At 42.2% G+C, this 21,231-nt stretch overlaps 1 protein-coding gene across 1 annotated transcript; it reads right to left on the bottom strand.

Moving 5' to 3' along the window:
• Positions 1-1,110: 1,110 nt before the first annotated feature.
• On the bottom strand, positions 1,111-20,833 carry alpi.1 (alkaline phosphatase, intestinal, tandem duplicate 1). Its single transcript, XM_005730318.2, has 11 exons — positions 20,664-20,833; positions 19,909-20,034; positions 10,593-10,708; positions 9,120-9,294; positions 5,880-6,052; positions 4,995-5,129; positions 4,830-4,905; positions 3,984-4,118; positions 3,634-3,825; positions 3,321-3,437; positions 1,111-2,488 (listed from the first exon to the last, which is right to left on the bottom strand). Exons 1-11 carry the CDS (start codon positions 20,755-20,757, stop codon positions 2,208-2,210), a joined length of 1,620 nt encoding a protein of 539 aa, XP_005730375.1. The 5' UTR covers positions 20,758-20,833; the 3' UTR covers positions 1,111-2,207.
• Positions 20,834-21,231: the final 398 nt, after the last annotated feature.

Below are 21,231 nucleotides of genomic sequence, written 5' to 3' on the forward strand. Positions count from 1 at the left end.
GTAAACTACGCAATGTCAGTACAAAATAGTTAAGAAGATCTAAATTTGCTTTGTAGAAGTAATCATTATTGGACCACGGTGAAATTAAAACTGTAGCTCACACGATAATGCTAAAGCAAAAGTGTTCTTTGCAGAATGTGAAACAGAAAGGAGTTTCCTAAAATTGTTGCTGTCAGCTTTATACCTAATAGTTAATTTGATCCCTTCTATCAGTATCATTACCCAGATTAAGTACTTTTGTGCATCAGCCAGCTAGCTAGACGCTTATAGATAAATATTGATCCCACAAGGGAGATCAGTGTGCCACAGCAGCAGGATAAAAAAATTAAAATTGGACCAAATTTTTTAGTTTTTTATTTTAGTTTTGGATTTAAATGTACATTTGCACAATGACTGAAACTTGCACCACTGAAGGAACAATGGGCTGTGAGGTGAGTTCTTTGATCCCACAGAAACGTCCAGATTGGAGATTTACTTATCTGGATGATTGAGCTAAGATGTGTTTATTAGTTTGTCAGGCCGAGTGCAGACAGCTGCAATAAAAAGCACCATCTGATAAATGTTTACCAGCAATAGCTTTAATCACTCTTGTCTATAGCTACCATAAATCAGTGTGATATGCATAAAATTTACTGATTTGTTTTTGTTTTTCACTCTTCCACACTTTTACATTGCAGTGTTAAAAATCTGTTTACTGTACTTTATGGTCAAGTGGTCCAATTTTCACAAATTGTTGAAAGTTGTTTATTTTAATTTGTGGTACAATTAACTGAGCCATGAGTGTGTGTGTGTGTGTGTGTGTGTGTGTGTGTGTGTGTGTGTGTGTGTGTGTGTGTACAGGTGGCTTTGATCACACATCTGTGTGACGTTTTCAGAAAGTGGTTTAAAAATGTTCATTCTTTTATATCCACTGGCTTTGGTTGTTTGGACCAGGTTTGGGCTTATTGCAGAAAACGGTTTTATTAAAACAGGAAGATTTTGAAAAATTCAGTGGAATACACTTTTACAATGTCAAAATTTCATTTCTTACAGGGAAATACATGTAAGTGAGCCTGATAATTGTATTATTATTTATTTTATTTTATCATTATTTCACAGACTCTGTTGGAGGGCTTAACAGGAGTTTCAGTTTCCACATTCAAAATGTTATCATCAGTATCTAAATCTTTTCTTAAATGTTGGGGCAACAATGTAATACGCTTACTTTGGAACACAGCCAATCCAGAAAATGTAAAAACACATATGCTCTTTCTTGGCAATCTTTATTAAATGAAATGACCCATAAAGTTGGGCATTACCCAAAATATATTCCATCAAATGGAGATGATTTTACAAAGAAAACCAGATGTTCTATGCCTACACATCTGTAGGAAAAGAAATAGTATGAAAATACATTTTCAACTTGCTTATAAAATACATTCGTTTACAATCCAATAGATTATGGTATCAAGTGACAGGCAATTTAACAGAGAAACATAAAAGGTTAGGAGCTATTAAGGTCAAGACACATAATGAAGGGCTGATATTTTAACGCAGTCTTTCTGATTTATTCTCAGGTCTGATAACGCTGGTACTCGCCATGACGGCTCATAATTCAGGATTACATTATAGTATTTTATTTCACCTGGACAGTGATGATCATGTTACAGCTCTGTGCCCTGTATATGTGACCAATAGAAAAAAATGAGCTCAAATCTGTTTGTTTCAGTTTATGCTGTCCAAAGCTTTAGATTACACTGAATGTATTTAACTGGAGAAAAAACATAATGGGCAAAACTCACACTTAATAATGAAAAAAGTTAGTGCATGTTAGACGTCACATATGTACATATAGGCTGTAATTGCCTTTAATAAAATACAACAAGTTTTGATGGCTCTGCAGTGGAAACACACGGAGGGCTGTTTACATATGAATTATGGTTAATTTGCATATGTAGTAGCTTGAGGTTCCTGCATAGCTGTTGGTATGCACCTGAATAGAGTTAGCACATCCAAGTTAAGCCTACGCTTGCATGCATGTTTGGTTAACTGTGCATGTAAATATGGACGTACAGAGAATCTTTTTTTCTCTTAAGAAATACAGTACTTTTATCCCTGGATTCTAAGTTGACAGCCTGTGCACATACAGTGCACATGCATACCCTGCGAGTGTTTAGTGCATATTGCTACATTTATACAAAGTAACACATGTGCCGGATTGGGCGGGGTCATCTGAACAACAAGAGAACACAGAGAAGGAAAAACAAGAGGCTGGAAGGTGTGTTCACAGGGCCAGAGGAGGAATGAGTGTGACGGTGAGTGTGAGGAGGACAGTTTGTGTAAGGCTCCAAACAGGCAGCGTAGGCCATGACATGTGCCACATAATTCTGCTCCTTTACACCGTGGAACAGGTGAGCCATTGGTCCTTTGGCATAGATGGCCACATCCTCCCCACCATGTGTCTCAGCATCCAGTGGCACAGCAGCCTGCTGCATGTACTCCTCATCATCTAAACAAAAAAAAAGTGTAGCCAGTCACCAAACAACCTTTCAGAATAAGTAGATGTTTCAGCGTTTCCATTAATTCACCGTGATGACCTTATACACTCTACCTTACTTACAAATTCATAAACTGTCATTGGGATAAGAGACATACATTAGATTGCACTATTATCACACTTTCCTCATGTATCCTGTGGCACAACTGTGTTTTTCAAATCCTCTGTAATTTATTTAATCAAACTTAATAATATAATTTTCACAAACCAGAAAGGAATCTAAATCCCTTTGATTAAGCGACCAATGCGAAGCAAAGCGTGTAAAAATACCCCCAGTGGATGTATTTGGAAAACGACTGCAGTCTTTGGTTTGCTCTGGTTAAAGGGGCCTTTTAAGCATTGTGCAAAGGTTGAACCTTTATTCTCTTTTATCTCTACATCTCACAAAATCTTTTTGGCCTCATACGCTTACATTAATCATATAGATGTTGACTTGCAGGGGATAGGTGCCAGGTGGGCTGAGTGTACACTGGTTCCCAGAACAAGTATATTAAAAAGAGAAGGCATTTTTTTCACCTTAAGTTACATACACTTGTTCAATGACAAAAAACACACAGTGTAGGACAAGGAACATTGCTGTTAACCTTCCAAAGTACAGGAGACCTGTGCAAAGAACTAAACAGAAGACAGAACCATGAATCCGTAAATAAAATGACCATCATAATTGATCTCTGCTCCCTAGAGAAACATGCACAAGCCAACCATAACCGCATTGCTTCAAGGTGTCTGTGTACACATCAGCACAGACGAGTACCACAGCTGAAAGATATTAATCTGTACTTACAGTAATCCACCAAAGTGATGTTCTCTCTAGTTCCATTTATATGGACGTAACCCGGGCCATTGGCATACAGGATGCTAGTGAAAGGCATTTGGTCGTCAGCTTTCTTTGGGGCTAATCCTGAATAATAAAAATAAAAAGAATGTAGGTAAGGAAGAGGCTAGTTCCAGTATTCTTCACAAGTGGTCCATCTGCACCCTTTTTTTGTTTTACCCCTTTTCTCGCCCCTTGTACTTTTAATTTCACACATCAGAGCATGATTTTCATGCTAGTTTGAACCCACAATGCCTTCACGTGGCAGTGCTTTGAGTCATACCAAAGATGGGGTTTCCTCGAGCCGTGTTGCCACCAAAGGTGAAGACATGAGAGTGGTCAGCAGTGACCACAGTCAGTGTGTCTGATTCTCTGGTGAGCTGTGCAGCACGATGAATGGCACGGTCAAACATTACAGCTTCTGTCAGTGCCAGTTTGGCAATGCCATCGTGGTGACCATGATCGATTCTCCCTCGTAACAGATAACAGAAAAGAGATTTAGACATTTAATATTTATTTCATTGTCTTGCAACTTAAGGAATTAAACCTCATTAAACTGGATTCACAAGCTAAATAATTAAATGAGTGTGCTTGCTGAGATTTTACATTACAAAATTGTTTTATTGCACTCATCTTCCACAAACAGGAAATATCCTTTTGGATTTTTCTTCAGTATTTGAATAGCCTTTTCTGTCATCTCCACAATGGATGGATCACGTGTGCTATTTCGGAAAACCTCAAATCTCATGTCTTTGGGCTCAAACAGACCTAGAAGCACGAACAAAAAAGAAGAAAATGTTCATGTTGGACCAAAATGAATAAAAAATATGCAGCAGCACACAGCAATGTTGTGGTTAATCCAAACTGTCAGTTATAACAAAAAAAAAAAAAAAAAAAATGGAAACTGAAAGTCAATTTCAAGATATGTTAGAGTTGAACAGCTAAAACCTTCTGACCCCATCTGTAGAGATCATTAATATGAAAATCTATCTAAGAATTGGTACACTTGCTCATTTAAGTTATATATAAGGCAGTTAACAGTTTTAAAGAAATAATTGCTAGCTGCTAGTCAAGCCTTTTCTATGATGGCTTGTTTTAAAAGTAAGAACACCTTTAAATGCAGCAGATCTAATTTTCTAAATTTATCATACAAGTGGGTAATATGCATAACATTGATAACAAGATGATAACACCTCTGAGCTATTGGTGGCTGCATTGCTGTCATGCACACTGTGTTGTTTTATCACTAAAGCAGTAAGAGATGATACCAGTCACCATCATTCACATGTCTATAAAGATTAAAGTTGGGTTAAGTGGACTCCTTTTCTTTCTAAGGCATTTATAAGATTTAATAACTTAGATATATGTAAACAGGTTTATGACTAAATTTTTTCCTACCTTTCTACCAATGTTAATATATTTAATATTCTGCAGTAAGTCTGTATCTGCTCATTAGCAGACCCAATATTTGTTACCCACCCATGAGTCGGTCAGTATTTTTAACATTTATCTCATCAAACTCCTTCCTGTGCCAAACATAGCGTGATTTCTTGTTCTGAAACACAAACCAGAGGAAACGTGAATCTGTGAGCTGTCGTGGGGGAATTGAGGAAATATTTGCACAATAATTGTCAATAATCCTACTGGTTTAGCCTTCAGCCACACATCAATGAGGTTCCTCTTGTCTTTGCGGTCCCCCTTGCGGGAGTTGGAGGTAGGGTACTCTGGGTCTGGGGTGCCTTTTGGAGTCATGTACATTCTGCCTCCACCGAGAATCACCTTTAAAAAACAACAACAAGCAGAACCACAAAGATGTTTGGCTTTTCCAACTTTCCTCATATTTCTTTGTACTGACCTTAAAGTTATTGTTAATTATAATCTGACAGGATAATCGAAATAAAACGATAAAGTCATGAACTCTGGAAATCACAATGGAAAATAACTGGGAACACAGAGTGCTCGTTTGTATATGGCAATTAAAGATAGGCCAACAAGAAGGTGGTGCAGCAAAACAGGGTTCTAACAGGGTTTTGCCTTTGCCAAGGTGTAACTGGCTGATCGAGCTTACAATCTTTTCTTTAAAGTATTTGTGTACTGCTCTCATCAAGTAGAGTCATATGAAATTACACACACACACACACCCTGACCTCCACTTCTGAGTTGCCTACAGATCAAGTATGGACTGTGCCTGAACGGACATACAGAACTCAAAAGAAAAAAGTTTGGTTCTCTGTAGAGCGTTTCCCGCTGGGCGGTGCCTCACAGCCCTCTGCCTCTGGGAGTGACCCTTTCAACAAAGGAGGTAAGAGGTGGCCAGGAGGCCTGTTTAACAGGTGGGTGCAGCCTGATCTATCTAGTGAAAGTCTAGACAGACCAGGCCAACATCAGGGCATAATAAAAGAATTATCTGGTCCCTACCAATTTATATAAAAGTATTTAAATAAACCCTATTATATAATAGCTGCACTGACAATTGATGTTATATCTTATTTGTTGATTGAAAAGAGCCAAACAATTTTTCTTTCTTACATCAATGTCAACATTGGTGACTAGCTGGGTGGCAATGTCGACGCAACCATGTTCGCGAGCACTGGAAGGCAGATCTGCATCACTGTACCAGCTGCGGCTGACAGAGTGGGCGTAGGCGGCTGCTGGGGAAGCATGCTGGACACGGGTGGTGGTCACTATTCCTACTGATTTACCTGAAAAACAATAGAAAACTGCAAATGAAAAATGGATAGAATACAGTACATCCAGGAGTTCACACTACCGGTCAAAGGTTTTAAAACACCCTAATTCTTCCAGTTATTGCTGTTTAAGTTGTTCAAGTCCAATGAATAATTTGAAATGGTACAAAAGTAAGTAGTGAATTGCCAGATGTAAAAAAGAAAAAGAAAAGAAAAGAAAAAAAGGTAAGATTACCCAAAACCAAAAGTAATGTACTTTTCAGAATTATACAAAATGTTTTGTTTTCATGGAACACAAAATGGGTTAACAATTTAAAGCTGTTCGGCAGCAGTGGAGGTTGATGAAGCCTTAGAAGCTGGTGCTACTAAGTCCTACAGGTGTTCCAACTTTTCTGGATTACTTACAACCCCATCTGTCTGCATAAAAGCAGTGTTGGAACACACTGAGGTACCATACCCTCATGAGCATCAGTTGAACAGTATTGTACTACAGAAAGTAAAGTGTTGCTACAAAATGGCAAGAAATAGGCTATTAATAATGGAAGAGAGACAGACCATCGTAACACTTCAAAATGTAGGTCTTTCCCACAGAGAAAATGCAAATAAAGTCAATGTGTCAATGAGTACAGTTTCCTTCACCATCACAAGGCACTCAGAAACTGGGGCACACTCTGTCAGGTAGAGATCTGGCAGACCCAAAGCAGCAACTGAATCGGAGGACAAGTTTCTGAGAGTTAACAGATTGCATGATAGGCAGCTCACAGGACAACAGCTTCAAGCACAGCTTAATAGTGGTTGCAGTAAGCAAGTCTCAGTTTAACTGTGAAGAGAAGACTTCGAGCTGCAGGTTTGACAGACGGGTCTCAGCAAGAAAGTCTAACATAGAAAATGAAATCACCTCTTTCAAATAAATTATCTTGTGTTCTGACACCATTTCTCAACCCCTGAGCCCCTCACACAGTCTGTGTACCAATTTTTATTTTGGTATTAAAGCATAAAGATGATTATTTTTATGATACAAATTATATTTTTTGTGTACTTTGTACCAAATAGTTTTGGAGTTTGTTAGAACTGGGTTTGTGTCTTCTTCTGTGCCAGAGAACTCCATTTCTAAGAACTATCTGTTTTATTGGTGACAATGGTGAGATGATTTTGATAGAGGGAGGTGAGATTTGGAGTTTTCGAGCAGTTACGCTCATAGAATTTGTTGTAGTTACTGCTGTCAACACTACATTTGTAACAGTACAACACAGTACAATACATTATCTCTGTGGACAGGTTTGATGGTTCCATGTTTGTTTATTTATTGATAATTATAGAAGAACAATTTTAAAAAATTGCCTTAGAAGAACAATCCACTTAATGAACACCTTATCATGGTGGGGTGGTTTTGGTGCCCTCTCAAGCAGTTATGTTATTGGAGGCAATTTGCCCCCAGCAGGGTCTCCCAAGGCAATTTAGTTCTAGTTGAGCAGCTAGACCAAGGGTCAGCAACCTTTAGCACCCAAAGAGCCATTTGGACGCGATTTCCACGCAAAAGAAAACACTGGGAGCCGCAAATACTTTTTGACATCTAAAATGAAGATAACACTGTATAGATGTATATATACATATTTTTTTACCTTTATGCTTTGTGTGAACAACTAAGGTGTGTTGCTTAAATCCATGAAGTGCTACAGAGAAAATTACATTTTATTTATGTAATGAACACATTTTGAACTCTTAAAGAAATATAACAAAAGGAAAGACACCCAGCTGAGCTAAAATGATCCAGCAAACAAAAACTGTTGTGAGCCGCCACCTTTATATCACCTTTGGGCTTTTGGAGCCTTGACCTGATTTTTAAAAAAAATAATTGGAAAAAAAAGCACTATGCTGCTGAAAAATGAAAAATAGGCGGACGCATCTGAGCGGCACCAGCAATCACGCCTCGCCACCTTAACGTCTGTGCTATCTATGCTGTTGTGTTGGTATGTGTCGGGCTGTGAGCTTTAACACCGGCTGTATGCGTACAGCAACCGTGTGTGAAAAGTGGTCAATAAAGAGATGCTGAAAAGCGTGTTCATGGAAACATCGTCGGGTCTGCCGTGATATGTTTACAATGGGACTTCTGCTCCTGAACCTCTGCGCACAGCGTCTGCAAATCGGGGCTGTACGAAGTGACTTTCATCTTTACGCAGGACTGTAAGCTTTCATCTATGAGGCGTGAGCGGTGTTTGTTTTTAATATAGTTCACGGTGGAGAACAGCTGCTGACATAATGTAGATCCGAAGATCCATAATTGGCTTACCTGGGGTTGAAAGTCTCGATAAATGCACGGCGTTTCGGCGGGTACACCGGCTTCCACAAGTGTGACGCTTATTTTGAGTGATCAAAAAGTAATAGAATATAATTTTCTATTTATATTTCAATATCACAATAATCTTCCAATTTAGAACTACAAGTTAAAAAAGAACTAACATAAATAAAATACACTTCAGCCAATTACTTAAAAAAATAATTTATTTTCCCAAACCACGCGAGCCGCACTAAAAGGACTAAAGAGTCGCATGCGGCTCCGGAGCTGCAGGTTGCCGACCCCTGAGCTAGACTATGTGTAGACCTCTATGAAGAAAACATTAGTGGTCTGTGTTACCTCAGCCATATTTGGTTTACCAGGGTCTTACCCTGCAGCCAAGGGTGCATTAAACGATTTGGTATATCGACACATGATGCAAATAAACATATATGTGACAAAAATATCGCAAACTCAATCTAATGTTGTGACACGATGGAAACAACAATACAAATTCACTTGAAACATGCACATGCCTTGACAGACAACCCTGCACAAATTGCATGTCATAAAGTGACCACAGGCACAAAGGTCAAGGCAGATCAGCGTGGGTGGTTGTCCTAACTGTATATATATTTTTTGAACGTTGAACCGTAATTGGCAAGCGACACTGAAGTAGCTTGTCAGATTATTGCTTTATTCCACATATTTAATTTTAAAGCATATCTTAAGATAAGAAAACAAACTGGTTGACCTGTCCTTTACACAGCAAACTCACTACTTGACCAAGCAATCAACTGTCTTTACCTTGTGCTTTAGCGCGCCGCAGAACTGAGTAGACCTCATTACCAAAGGTGGTGTTACACTCGTAGGCCACCGCTTTAGCGCTGAGTCCTACTGTCTTTGCATTGGCCTTCACACCGCAGTGGTAGGCGGTAGCAGTGCTGGCACTGTCTGCTACCTGCTTGTCCACACTGTAGGTCTACAGAGTAGAAACAAAAACAGCATTAAAAACAGGATAGCATCAAACACAGATGGACCATGTCATTATTTTTAGAAGTGAAATCTGCACATGCACATTTGGGGAGCTGAGATATTTTATGCATTCACTGCATATTGAAAGTAGCATTTTTGCTTCTCCCCTGAGAAAAATTGCTTGAATGTGCTTCATGTTCTAATGTGTTAAGTTGAAATGACTGTCACTTAAGTTGCAAAAGTTTCTGGGGATGATCTAAAAGATGGAGCCAGCTAGAATGTGTTATATCAGATATGTTCTCTTTTTGATTATAGGTTGGGATATCAGAGGCACCAAAGACACTAAACACTGATTCCTTCTTTCAACCACACAGTGATTTAGGGATTATGTTCAATCCAGGATGATGAGTTTAAATCTGTGTTCACATTTTCTACCACAGTGTCAGCATTTTCACTTCAGCTGTTGATTGCATTAGGATTTCTTTTTTCACGTGAGAGTTTGAGTGGCATGTGTCGTGTTAAGGGAACGAAGCATGTGAATAAAAAGACACGTTCAAGCCCCTGATCAGCCTTCCTTATAAAGGGGTATTCACCTGCAGTGCAAATCTGTCTTTGTCTCTATGATAGTTCTATTTCATGTCTCTCTGTACTGATTTACCAGGTGACTGTATTTCTACCATAAACACACATGCACATTTTACAAGAATGTGAGTGAAAGTGGGGAAAAACTCAAAGGCCACAGAGAAAAGGTACGTTTCTGTGAGCTGTTGCTAACCTGGAATGTGTTTTGAAATTTGTGTGAAAATTCCCCCCTGCTTTGTCACTTTCTTCACCAGGAGGAAAACCTTTTTTAGGATAGTGTAACAGTAAAATGCAATAATTTTCAAACACAGTAAGAAATGTTTTACTGCAGGTTTGAAAATACAGAGCTATTTACTGGTTAATATGTATTCCACCCTTCCAAGGAATTACATAAAAGCATTTTTCCTAGCAACCAACTGACCAACTCTAGAGAAAAAAAAAAAAGAAAAAAAAAGAGCATTAGATGTAATGTGAGTAGATACAGTTCAGTACAGGCCACAGAAGAACAAGAGCACACATTGGAAAAGTTACTCTACTTCTCATGAGTGGAGAAAGCAACTTAGAAGAACTATTAATAAAATACAAAATGTAAAATACATTTGAAGTGCAGCTGAGGTTATAGGATGACACTTTACTGGCTATTTTGAATTTCTTTCTACACGTGAATAATTAATTGATGAATAATAACTGATGACCTGCAGGTCAGCAGTGCTGTTTTGTCACCTTAGAGAGAGCCACGTATGGAAAGGTGTCCATGGCTAGTATCGTCTCTTCTCCAGATCCACCATCCATCTGACCTCGCAGGATTCGAGCTGCTGACACTGTGGACACGCCCATTCCTGCGAGACAGTGATTGACGACCAAAGGTCACTGACGTGTCAACATTATACACATTCACTGGACATTTTATAAGGTTGATAGTAAGGGGGCTCGATTCCCCTTGTTATTTCTTGAGAAATGCCTTAATTGTTCATGGCACACATTCAAAAGGTGATGGATACATTTATACATTTCAATGAGACTGATTCTTAGTCACCAGTGTTTAAATAAGAAAATGCCGAGAGGAGACTAAGAAAGAGTTTTGCATGCAACACAAGAAAACTCTAAAGCAGTGATACCTGTTCCTCATATGTGTCCTTATTCTTTGTTGTGGTACTTTACTGTTCTAATGAAAAAGAGCTTGAAAGAGCTCATTTTAAGATACATTTTTTGCCATCCTGTATCTCATTTGGCATATTCTCTTAATATCTTAGAGCTTTTTCCAGGGGTAAGAATGTTTATGTTAGATTATGTTTGAAATCAGGTTGTAATCTTAAAAGTCAATCTTATAGCTTTGGTTTTAGAGTAATGTACAACAATTGTAATGTCATTTAAACTTCCAAACTGCCCTTTTCTACACAAAACCATTAAGGGTTACAGTGAAATTTAAGTTTTCCTTTTGTTTCATTGCACACTAACCATGAAAAGGACCCCTTAGTAAGCAGAGGTTTCAGTTCATTTTTATCTATACGTCACCAAATTACAACAACAATCATCTGGAAGTGAGAATGTTAAGTCACAAAAATGGTATTACAGAAAGTAATGTTGCAGTTTAGAATAAATCAAATGACTCAATTAACATTTTTGGTTCCCTTTCAGTCGATTCACTCGGTACAACACATAAGTATGGGATATCACGCCCTCGCGTGTCCTGGCTGAAGAAACCTTTATTCACGCCCTTAAGGCAGATGACGTGTGATGACACGCGCACGACCCCGCCTGCACATATAGCCCCTGTCATCACAGTCATCCCTCAGTTCGATAGCCGCTCTTCACCAAGCCAAACTGCTCAGTGGGGCCACCTTGTGTTGTACCTCGTTCCTCTCCTTCAGGGAACAGAAGTTATAGACATAACTATTCGTTCCCTTTCAGTCGATTCACTCGGTACAACACATAAGTATGGGACATATATACACGCCCTGCAGAGCAGCCACCGAACCGGAATTGGACCACCATATCCTTAGTGAGTGGTAGGCGCATGGCCCCCGCCTGCACATATAGCCGCTGTCATCACAGTCATCCCTCAGTTCTTACGCTCTTCACCTCGCTGAGAACACCTCTGCTGAGTTGGGCTAGCTAGCTGCTGGTAGTTAGCTCTGTTGTCTGCCGACTTGAACTTAGCTTAACTGCCCCTGTTGGTGTTAGCCTCCACCACGCAGTTGGTGTGTAGGCTGCCCGCGGAGCACTAATTTCAAGTTTTTTCCCGTGCAGCATTTTGCTTTGCGTTTTGGAATGGACTCCAAACCGAAGCGAGCAAAGCAGAAATCTTCTGTTCGCCCCTGTCCTCAGGGATGCGGTTTCTCTTTGCACGACAGTGACCAGCACAATGCCTGCCCTGTCTGCCTGGGCCCGAAGCCTGTGCGTTTTGTCGCCAGCTCCGGCGCTCGACCCTGGAAAGACGGGTGACGTTTGTGGAAAAAGTGCTGGGACGCTTGGCTGTCGCACGGCATGACCCTCTCCTTTCCGAGTCTGGAGCCCCGGCTTCATCCGAGTCCGAAGACGAGGATTTTCCAGTCGATGTCCCTGCAATTAGCTGGGCTGACCACATGGAATATGTTGACGGGTTAGCCGATGACGAGCCGAAACCATGCAGGAGTGCTGACGGGCTTCAGCCTGGGTTGAAGCCCGCCAGCGCTCCCCAGGAAAACGATGACGTACTGGACATCGGCCTGGACATCCATGGTTTGTCGGAGGATGAGCAGGAGAGTTCACTGTCGGCCCAATGTGCCGCCGCTGCTACGCCGGTCGGCCACGATGACACCTCTCTTTTTTTCTCTGTTTTGCCGTGCTGCTGAGAAGCTGCAGGTGGACTGGCCCTCTCCTCCTGCCTTCCCATGTTCCCAGACTTTCTCTGCGAGCTAACAGCATGGAACAAACCTCTGTCTACCCGCGTCACTGTGCCCGGCTATGGACAGTACAAGGAATTGGACGGCGCCGAGGGGGCTGGCTTAGCTAACCCACCCCCTATGGAGCCGTCTCTGGCTGCTTATCCCATAACCATGGTGTCGGCGGCCCCGCAACTCTGCCGTCCAAGTACTGCAGATTCTCTGCTTTGCAGCTGGAGAAGATTTATTGGGCTCAGGCCAGCACTGCTCATGCCATGAGCTCCGTCACCATGCTCCAGACGTACCAGGCAATGTGCCTGGCGGAGCTCGGATCGCTGGTTCCTGATGACAGCCCGCTGGCACCTCTTCTTAACGAGGTCAGAGTCGCCACAGATTACATCCTCCGTGCGTCTCGCTGTGCAGTGCTCTCCCTGGGCAGAGGGATGGCGTCGACAGTAGTGGCGCAGAGGCACCTGTGGCTGACCCTCTCTGACGTCCCGGATAGGGACAGAGCTTTATATTTGGACACGACATCATCCCCAGATGTCAGCCCAAGCCCAAGCCCGCAGTTAGCTCTCACAGGCCCACCGCTGCTCTGACGACTGGCAAGAGACCGGCACCCACTGCTGAAGTGAGTGTGCCGCCAGCGAGAGCACATCCTCTGGCATGAGCTCCACGCCAGTTGGCCTGGAGCAAAGGCCCACCCTCGGGCCCCCGGCGGGACCCGACACCTCAGCCTCAGCCCTCCTAGCTGTGGTTTCGAGTGGAGAAGGGGTCCAGCAGCAGGGAGACGCTGCTTTTACCCCTCTGTTGCCGCACAAGAGGTGCCGCTTAAGTTCTGTTCAGGTTGTCAGCCCCAGAAGGCGCTGCACTTTCCTAACACTGTCTCCCAAGCACAAAACTCCTGCACACAAAATGCCTCAGGTCACTCCCTGTTCAGGTGTGTTAAATGTTCAGGTGACCACATCGAGAAAAGGTGCCTCCAACAAAATGTATGAATGTACATGTTTCCATGTTACAATCAATAAAGAGTGTTGTTTATTCTCAAACAATCACAAATGCTCAGCCTACAGGCAGAATGAGCCAGGTCAGGCAGGTGATGCAGTCCCCTGCAGACAAACTGGGGGGCGACAACGCCCCGCCGACGGTGCTGCAGGTCAGCCGACTGGCTGCTCACTTCCCTCAGTGGCGCACTTGTGCCCCCTCTCCGTGGGTGCTGCGAACCATTGCCATGGGTTACCGGGTCAAGCCGCCTCGTTTCCAAAGAGTCGTAAACACGACTGTCAACACCGAGGCGGCCATGATACTCAGAGAGGAAATAAAGGCGCTATTGCAGAAAAGAGCAACACGAGTGGTCCCCACTTCGGAGACAGACAAAGGTTGGTACAGCCATTATTTTGTTGTTCCAAAAAAAGAAGGAGGGCCTTGTCCCATCCTCAACCCGCGAGTCTTGAACACGTATCTACGAACGTACAGGTTCAAGATGCTAACACTCAGACAGCTATTGAATGCAGTCGGCCTGGGAGATTGGTTTGCAACAATCGATCTAATAGATGCTTATTTTCATGTGGCTATACACCCGAAACACAGGCAGTTTCTGAGGTTTGTATTTGAGGGCGTAGCCTATGAATACTTAGTGCTGCCGTTCGGGCTGTCGCTCGCTCCTCGCACCTTTACGAAATGTGCCAAGGCAGCGCTAGCGCCCCTCAGAGAGGGAGGCATCCGCATCTTAGCCTACCTAGACGACTGGGCTCTCGTAGCTTGCTCCAGAGAGCAGGCAGAGACACAGCTGTCGCTGGTTCTGTCACACATTCAGACACTGGGGTTCTCTGTGAACTTTCAAAAGAGCTCGCTAATCCCGAGTCAGCAGATTACTTTTCTCGGTTTGAAAATATGCTTGCTTTCCAGCCGCGCATGTTTGTCGGAGCACAGAGTGGCCGCGTTTCATCGCTGCCTCGCTCAGTTTCAGCTGGGAAGCAGACTGCGTTTCCAGACAATATTAAGCTTGTTGGGCATGATGGCATCTATGATCGCCATAGCGCCACTTGGACTGTTAAAAATGAGAGCGTTTCAACGCTGGACTCTCTCTCACCGTTTGTGTGCATCGCGTCACCTCTGGAGGAGGCTGCCGGTAACCGCGTCTTGCATGCTAGCTCTCCGTCCTTGGAGGGAGCCCAGGCTGCTGCATCAGGGCTCTCGGATTGGGAGGGTGTTGTTTCGCAAGGTGGTGTCCACAGATGCTTCCCTAAGAGGGTGGGGAGTGCTTTGCGAGGGTGCATCAGTGAGAGGGATCTGGTCTGCAGCCCAGCGCGAGCTGCACATCAACCACTTAGAGCTGTTAACAGTGTTCTTAGCTCTAAAGCATTTCCGTCCAGTCCTGGATGGCCAGCATGTCTTAGTCAGGACGGACAATTCAACAGTGGTGTCCTACATAAACAGGCAGGGAGGAACACACTCTCTTCCCCTGTTGAAGCTGTCTCACTCTCTGCTGTTATGGTGCAGTGTTCATTTTCTGTCTCTAAGAGCCACCCATGTCCCGGGCCACCTGAACCTGGGGCCGGACCTTCTCTCCAAGGGGGGTCCTCTGGTGAGAGAAGGGAGGTTACACCCTTAAGTAGTGGCTCAGATTTGGGATTTATTTGGCAAGGCACAAATAGATCTTTTTGCTTCCAGGGTAAATACTCACTGCCCCCTGTTCTTCTCCATAATCGACCACGATGCACCCTTGGGCATGGACGCGCTAGCGCACCAATGGCCAGACGTGTATGCATTTCCCCCAGTGGAAATGATATCTCCAGTTCTAGAGCGAGTACATCGGTATTCCCTCTCTCTGATTCTAGTGGCCCCTTGGTGGCCCATAAGATTGTGGTATGCGGAGATAATCAGCCTGCTAGCAGCAAGTCCTTGGCCCCTTCGGTGGCTCATGCTGTCCTTTCTGCTGGATCTACCACTTACTAAGGATATGGTGGTCCGATTCCGGTTCGGTGGCTGCTCTGCGGGGCGTGTATATATGTCCCATACTTATGTGTTGTACCGAGTGAATCGACTGAAAGGGAACGAATAGTTATGTCTATAACTTCTGTTCCCTGAAGGAGAGGAACGAGGTACAACACAAGGTGGCCCCATTGAGCAGTTTGGCTTGGTGAAGAGCGGCTATCGAACTGAGGGATGACTGTGATGACAGGGGCTATATGTGCAGGCGGGGTCGTGCGCGTGTCATCACACGTCATCTGCCTTAAGGGCGTGAATAAAGGTTTCTTCAGCCAGGACACGCGAGGGCGTGATATCCCATTCTTATGTGTTGTACCTCGCTCCTCTCCTTCAGGGAACAGAAGTTATTGACATAACTATTTGTTTTATTTACCATTATACCTTCTTTTATCAGTCCTCTTACATCTATGTCAAAGTGTGTACAGGCTGTATTGAGGACACTTCCTTGACTGTTAAGCTCACCCTTTAAACATATAATATCTGTGTGAATTACTTACTTAAATAAGCAAGGAGTTTATGAGTTTTCTCAAAGAAAAGAAAAAAAACTCACAATATGTGAAGTTCCAGCTCAGTTTACCCAAATGCGTACTTTCTCTTTGTCACAGTGCTTTTACAACATTCACAGTAGCTCAGGTAAAATACAATCATCACACAGACAGGAACAGTACTTTAATATTTCAAGTTCCAGTCGAATCTTTTAGATGATGTGAACCATCCTTTCTTGTATTATGAATCAACCTTATGTAAATCACTTGTACTTTATTTGAACACAATAAGGGAGAAGCAGCTCCTCATTAGCTTCTGTGATGCATTTACTTCACACACCTTAAACTAGATGTTAGAGTTATCACAGTTAACATTTCTCATGTTACCATGTTGTATTTCTAAAACCCAGCCTCAGCGTATGTCCTGTAGACTCTCAAATGGAAACACCAATATCTAGATCTAGATCTAGATATTCATAAATTTCACCAGACCAGCTTTAATCCTAAGCTTTTGTTGTTTTTATGTGTTACATAAAAAAACGTTAACATTTTATATTTTCAAGTGAAAACACAGTGACATGTTTTGTTGAAGAAACAGTCTGTCTTCTAGTTCTCAGAGGTTACCGTTAGTTTTTCAAACACATTCGTTTTCATTTCTGTCTACGTGGTTTTTATGGATAAAGTGATTTTCAATAGTACAAGCATGTTTAACTTTTTGTTGCTCTCCAGTATAAATGCAGGAACTTGTAGGCTTTATTTAAACTGTCACAATTTACCAAGCAATGTCAAAAACAGGGTTGACCCATGACGCATCTGAACACTCCTGGAGAAGCCCGAAGCATTGTACCTCCTTAACTAAACAATCAATTTGTTGCCTGTTTTTGCTATGGTGCCTACAAGTTTTCCTTTGCTGCTGTAAGCCCTTTACCATTGTATTTAAAAACCCTACTGTGGTGCATTTAAGTTTCCCTTAAAAGTCACACTCATAAAATTAAGAACAGGCTTAGGGCAAAGCAGGGCAGGAGAGATGTGCAAAGAAAACTCGCTCACCGACCACCCAGAAATGCAACTTGATGGGTATGATTTAAAGCAGATATTGTTTGTCTTTAACACAAAAAACATTCTCACATCTTTGTGCCTTTAATCAGCTTCTCCCACCAAAACTGATTTAATCCCTCACCAGTCATAAAAGTAACAATTAATGGCAGAACAATTTCCAGCCAAATCTAATGCAGATGGAAATTATTCTCAAATGTCAATAGCTGTCTGTAGATGTTGCAGTGTCAGACTACAGCGCTACAGAAGGACACTTTGTTATCTCAAGAGTGGATCTTTAAGGTGGCGCCCCCACTGATGTTGATACTCTAAGATAACTAAGTTATCTTAGAGTATCAACTAATGTAACAGCATAGCTAAAAGACAACTGCTAACAACAAACAATGCACTCTAAAAGAAACAAATGGCTCTGTAAGAGCTGTGCGAAAGAAAAAAATGCACACTTTTGTTTGTGTTTGACATTTTTATCCGATTTATTTCTTTTTCTTTAGATGAAACTACATTAATCTCAGATGAAGCAGTGCTATGCTGCTATGTCAATAATGGGAATTCCATTTGAAGTTGGAAAGAGGAATTTCCAAGTTCCCAGTCACAATCTTCGACTGGAATGCTTCCTCAAATCAGAATTTCAACTGAGAAAGTCAGGACGGCACGACTAACCCTGATTTAATGATCCAAGATGGCGGATGTGCATGGGAACATTAGTAAAACTGTAAAACTTGTGATCTGTAGGATCACTGCTATGTATTTGTAACTCACTACATAAACCTCATGCATACACGAATGTGCTGGGGCAGTGTGTTTCAGGGCAAAAAACAAGTATACACAGTAAACAAATCTTGTGTTTACACACAGTAAACAAATCTTGTGTTTACAAACAGTAAACAAATCCTGTTTTTCCTCGCTTTTCCGAAATGACTACTGGAACGCAGCTCCCAGCTCTGACATCTGTCTTCAGAGGTAAATGCAGTACAGTATAAGCCTCTTACACAGTTTTGTATCATTGCATCTGGGTTCTGGTACTTAAACTGTGTGACAACAGTGGCAAGAAAATATCCCCACACCATTATTCCATCACCAGTGTCCTGAACTGTTGATACAAAGCAGAATGGATTCATGCTTTCATGTTGTTTATGCCAAATTCTAACCTATCGTCTGAATCTTGCAGCAGAAATCGAAACTCATCAGACCAGGCAGCACATTTCCAATCTTGGGTTGTCAAAAATAGCATGTAAAGACTGTAGCCTCAGTTTCCAGCTGGCAGCTGACTGGAGTGGCACCTGGTGACACCATGGCTGAGTGGGTCACACACCAGATACATGAATGGCTCTACATTGCTAAGGAACAAAGCAAATACTTATTTTCCTTGATTTTGTGACTTTCTTACTGGAACATCTTAACTCAGGAGTGGGAGTCACTCTAAGCCCACCATCAAACGTCCAGGGTAAATGGAACACAGAATAATCAATAAATACATTTGTGAATCATTGATTCTGGGTTTGAATACTCTAACTGTGTGACAATGCTGCCATTATAAGGTCAAGATAGAAATTATAACATTGCTAATTGTTGCACTATTAAAAAAAAAACAAACCCAACAACAACAGCATCGCTGATGTCTGACTTCCAATAAAGACCTCTACTATTGCATCCTATCTGTGAAAAGGCAAAGGTGCTAAACTGTGACACATGTGTGCCTGGTCACAGTGGACTGGAACGAATTTTTTTTCTGCCAAACCAACTACCAGCTGTTCTCAGGATGTGGATCTCAGTGATTTTGTTCTTTTCCTTAAAATAAAATCTGAGTTACGGACACAATGGAAGATTCATAAAAATACAGTTTTAAAAGTGGCCCAGTGCTTTGAATGAGATAATGAGACAAAAGATTTTCATTGCCTCCTGTACACTGATCACACATCAACATTAAAACCACTAACAGGTCATCCACATCCCCCACCTGCAGTTCGTCGGTCTTTGACCAACGTGACCAGCCCAACAATCTAACAACCATTGACATCAGAAAGAAAAAGTTCAGGAACAGCTCGTGGAGCACAGCAAAGAGCCAAAGGCTTCCAACCTCCCGTGATCCAAAACTTGATGGAGCATCTCTGGGGCAGACCGGAGCAAGCCTGATTATCAGAAGCCTCACCTTTCAACCCACAGGAATGAAAGGATCTGCTGCCAACACCTCACTGCAAGACAACACAGCCTCTGACCTGTCAGCGCAGGTAGTGTTAAAAAATGAAAATCGGCCATTTAAAGTTTAAATGTCTATCACAATGCTACACCAACATATGTCTGTACAAGTATTTTTTTCCACCTATTCTATATTTCGCCCATAAAGTTCCAAAGCACTGCAATCAAGCTTAATTTTCCCAAATATTTGAACCATATTTGTTGGTAATTGCTGAATGATATTTGATCCTTCTGTTTAGTCTTGGCAAAAAAAAACACAAGAACCCCAAAACCTCACATTGCTTGCCCACTTTGAAAACAGTTTTATAATTATTTAGAAATACTGTTACATCATCCACTTTGCTATGTTTGTCATTGAAGGTGAAAGTAATGCATTTTCTACTGAATCTTTAGCCACAGCTGTGCCAGCACTGAATGCTGGTTAAAATTGATTTCTCAGAAGCTTACCGTCACCCAGGAACAGGATGATGTTCTTGGCCTGGTGCTCCCGAGGACGTAATCTGAGCGCAGCATCCAGTGTCGCCCTTGCTTGTGCATCCCAATATGCCGGCTCTTTCTCAATCTCATACAGGGCTGCTCCATAGAAACATGCATGGAGAAAGAATGAATGAGATGTAGGTGCAGTCTTGGATATGAGTAGATCTCAGAGATTTACAGGTAAACAAGCAGGCATGTGTGTGGGGCTGACTGTTGTGCAGAACATGTGCAGAACTTCATAAGAATTCATGTGTGTGCGTGAGCACACATTTTTCTCTCTTTAAGGTTAATGCCCTGACATATGCACATGTACTTTACCTTGATTCAGACAAGAAAAACAGGTTTCTTAAAAGGTGTCAAAGTGATAAAAACAGCCTTGAAGGCACTTTGATATCTATCCATTCATGCTCACGGAGAAGCTCTAGGGGGGAAAACAAAGCTAAAAAAGAAAATTCCTTTTGCCACACACTAAAACAAGGAAAGACAAACAGTCCATCCCAAAGTTTACATAAACAAGTAGACACGGACAAAAATACACTGACACCAGCTTATGTTCATCTTCAGCCACTGGCACCCACACACCTGCATTTTCAAAAGCAGTCTGTCTTTACTCACAGTCCCAGTTTGAGGTTACCTGCTTGAGTCTGTGTGTCCATTTTCCTCCCCACAAAGTGCTACTAATATCCCAACCTCAGGCAGCAATAATAACTCTGACGTCTCCTCACCTTGGCTGTCCATAGCGGCCCGGCTGGCAGGCATCAGGATGGGGCCCAGCAGGATAACCAGGAGACTGGGGACCCTGTAATGTGGTGTCAGCATCTCTGTTCCACACGACCTGGAAGCTGGAGAAATTGACACAGGCTTTCAGTGCAGACGTAAAGGCAGAGGAGGCACAGGCAGAGAGTGTGGCTGCCGAGACCTCCGGCCCTGCCTTTATAAAGCCCCGCTGGGTGTGTGTAGTAAGGAAGGGCCCAAGCCAGCTCATAGGCTTAGAGCCACAAAAGAGGGAAGAGTGAGTGTGAGAGAAGGAGGAAGAGCAAGGGAGAGAGACAGAAAAAGAGGACCACACAGGAGCTGCACAGCATCATAGAATAATTCTTGAAAATGCACAAACCCCATTTTATTTTATTTTTTATGATTTTAAATGTTACACCTTTTTTTCCCCTCCCTTCTGCAGTACCTTTCCCTGACTCCCCTGTTTTGTGTGTGATTGTGATAGAGATCTCAATTATTCTTTGATGTGGTATGTGCCTTCTGGATCTTTTTAAGCTGCAGTCCCTTTAACAGAAGAAA

The sequence above is a fragment of the Pundamilia nyererei genome, unplaced genomic scaffold (assembly GCF_000239375.1).
Source record: "Pundamilia nyererei isolate P.nyererei 1_Seehausen unplaced genomic scaffold, PunNye1.0 scaffold00036, whole genome shotgun sequence".
Classification (NCBI taxonomy): Eukaryota; Metazoa; Chordata; class Actinopteri; order Cichliformes; family Cichlidae; genus Pundamilia; species Pundamilia nyererei.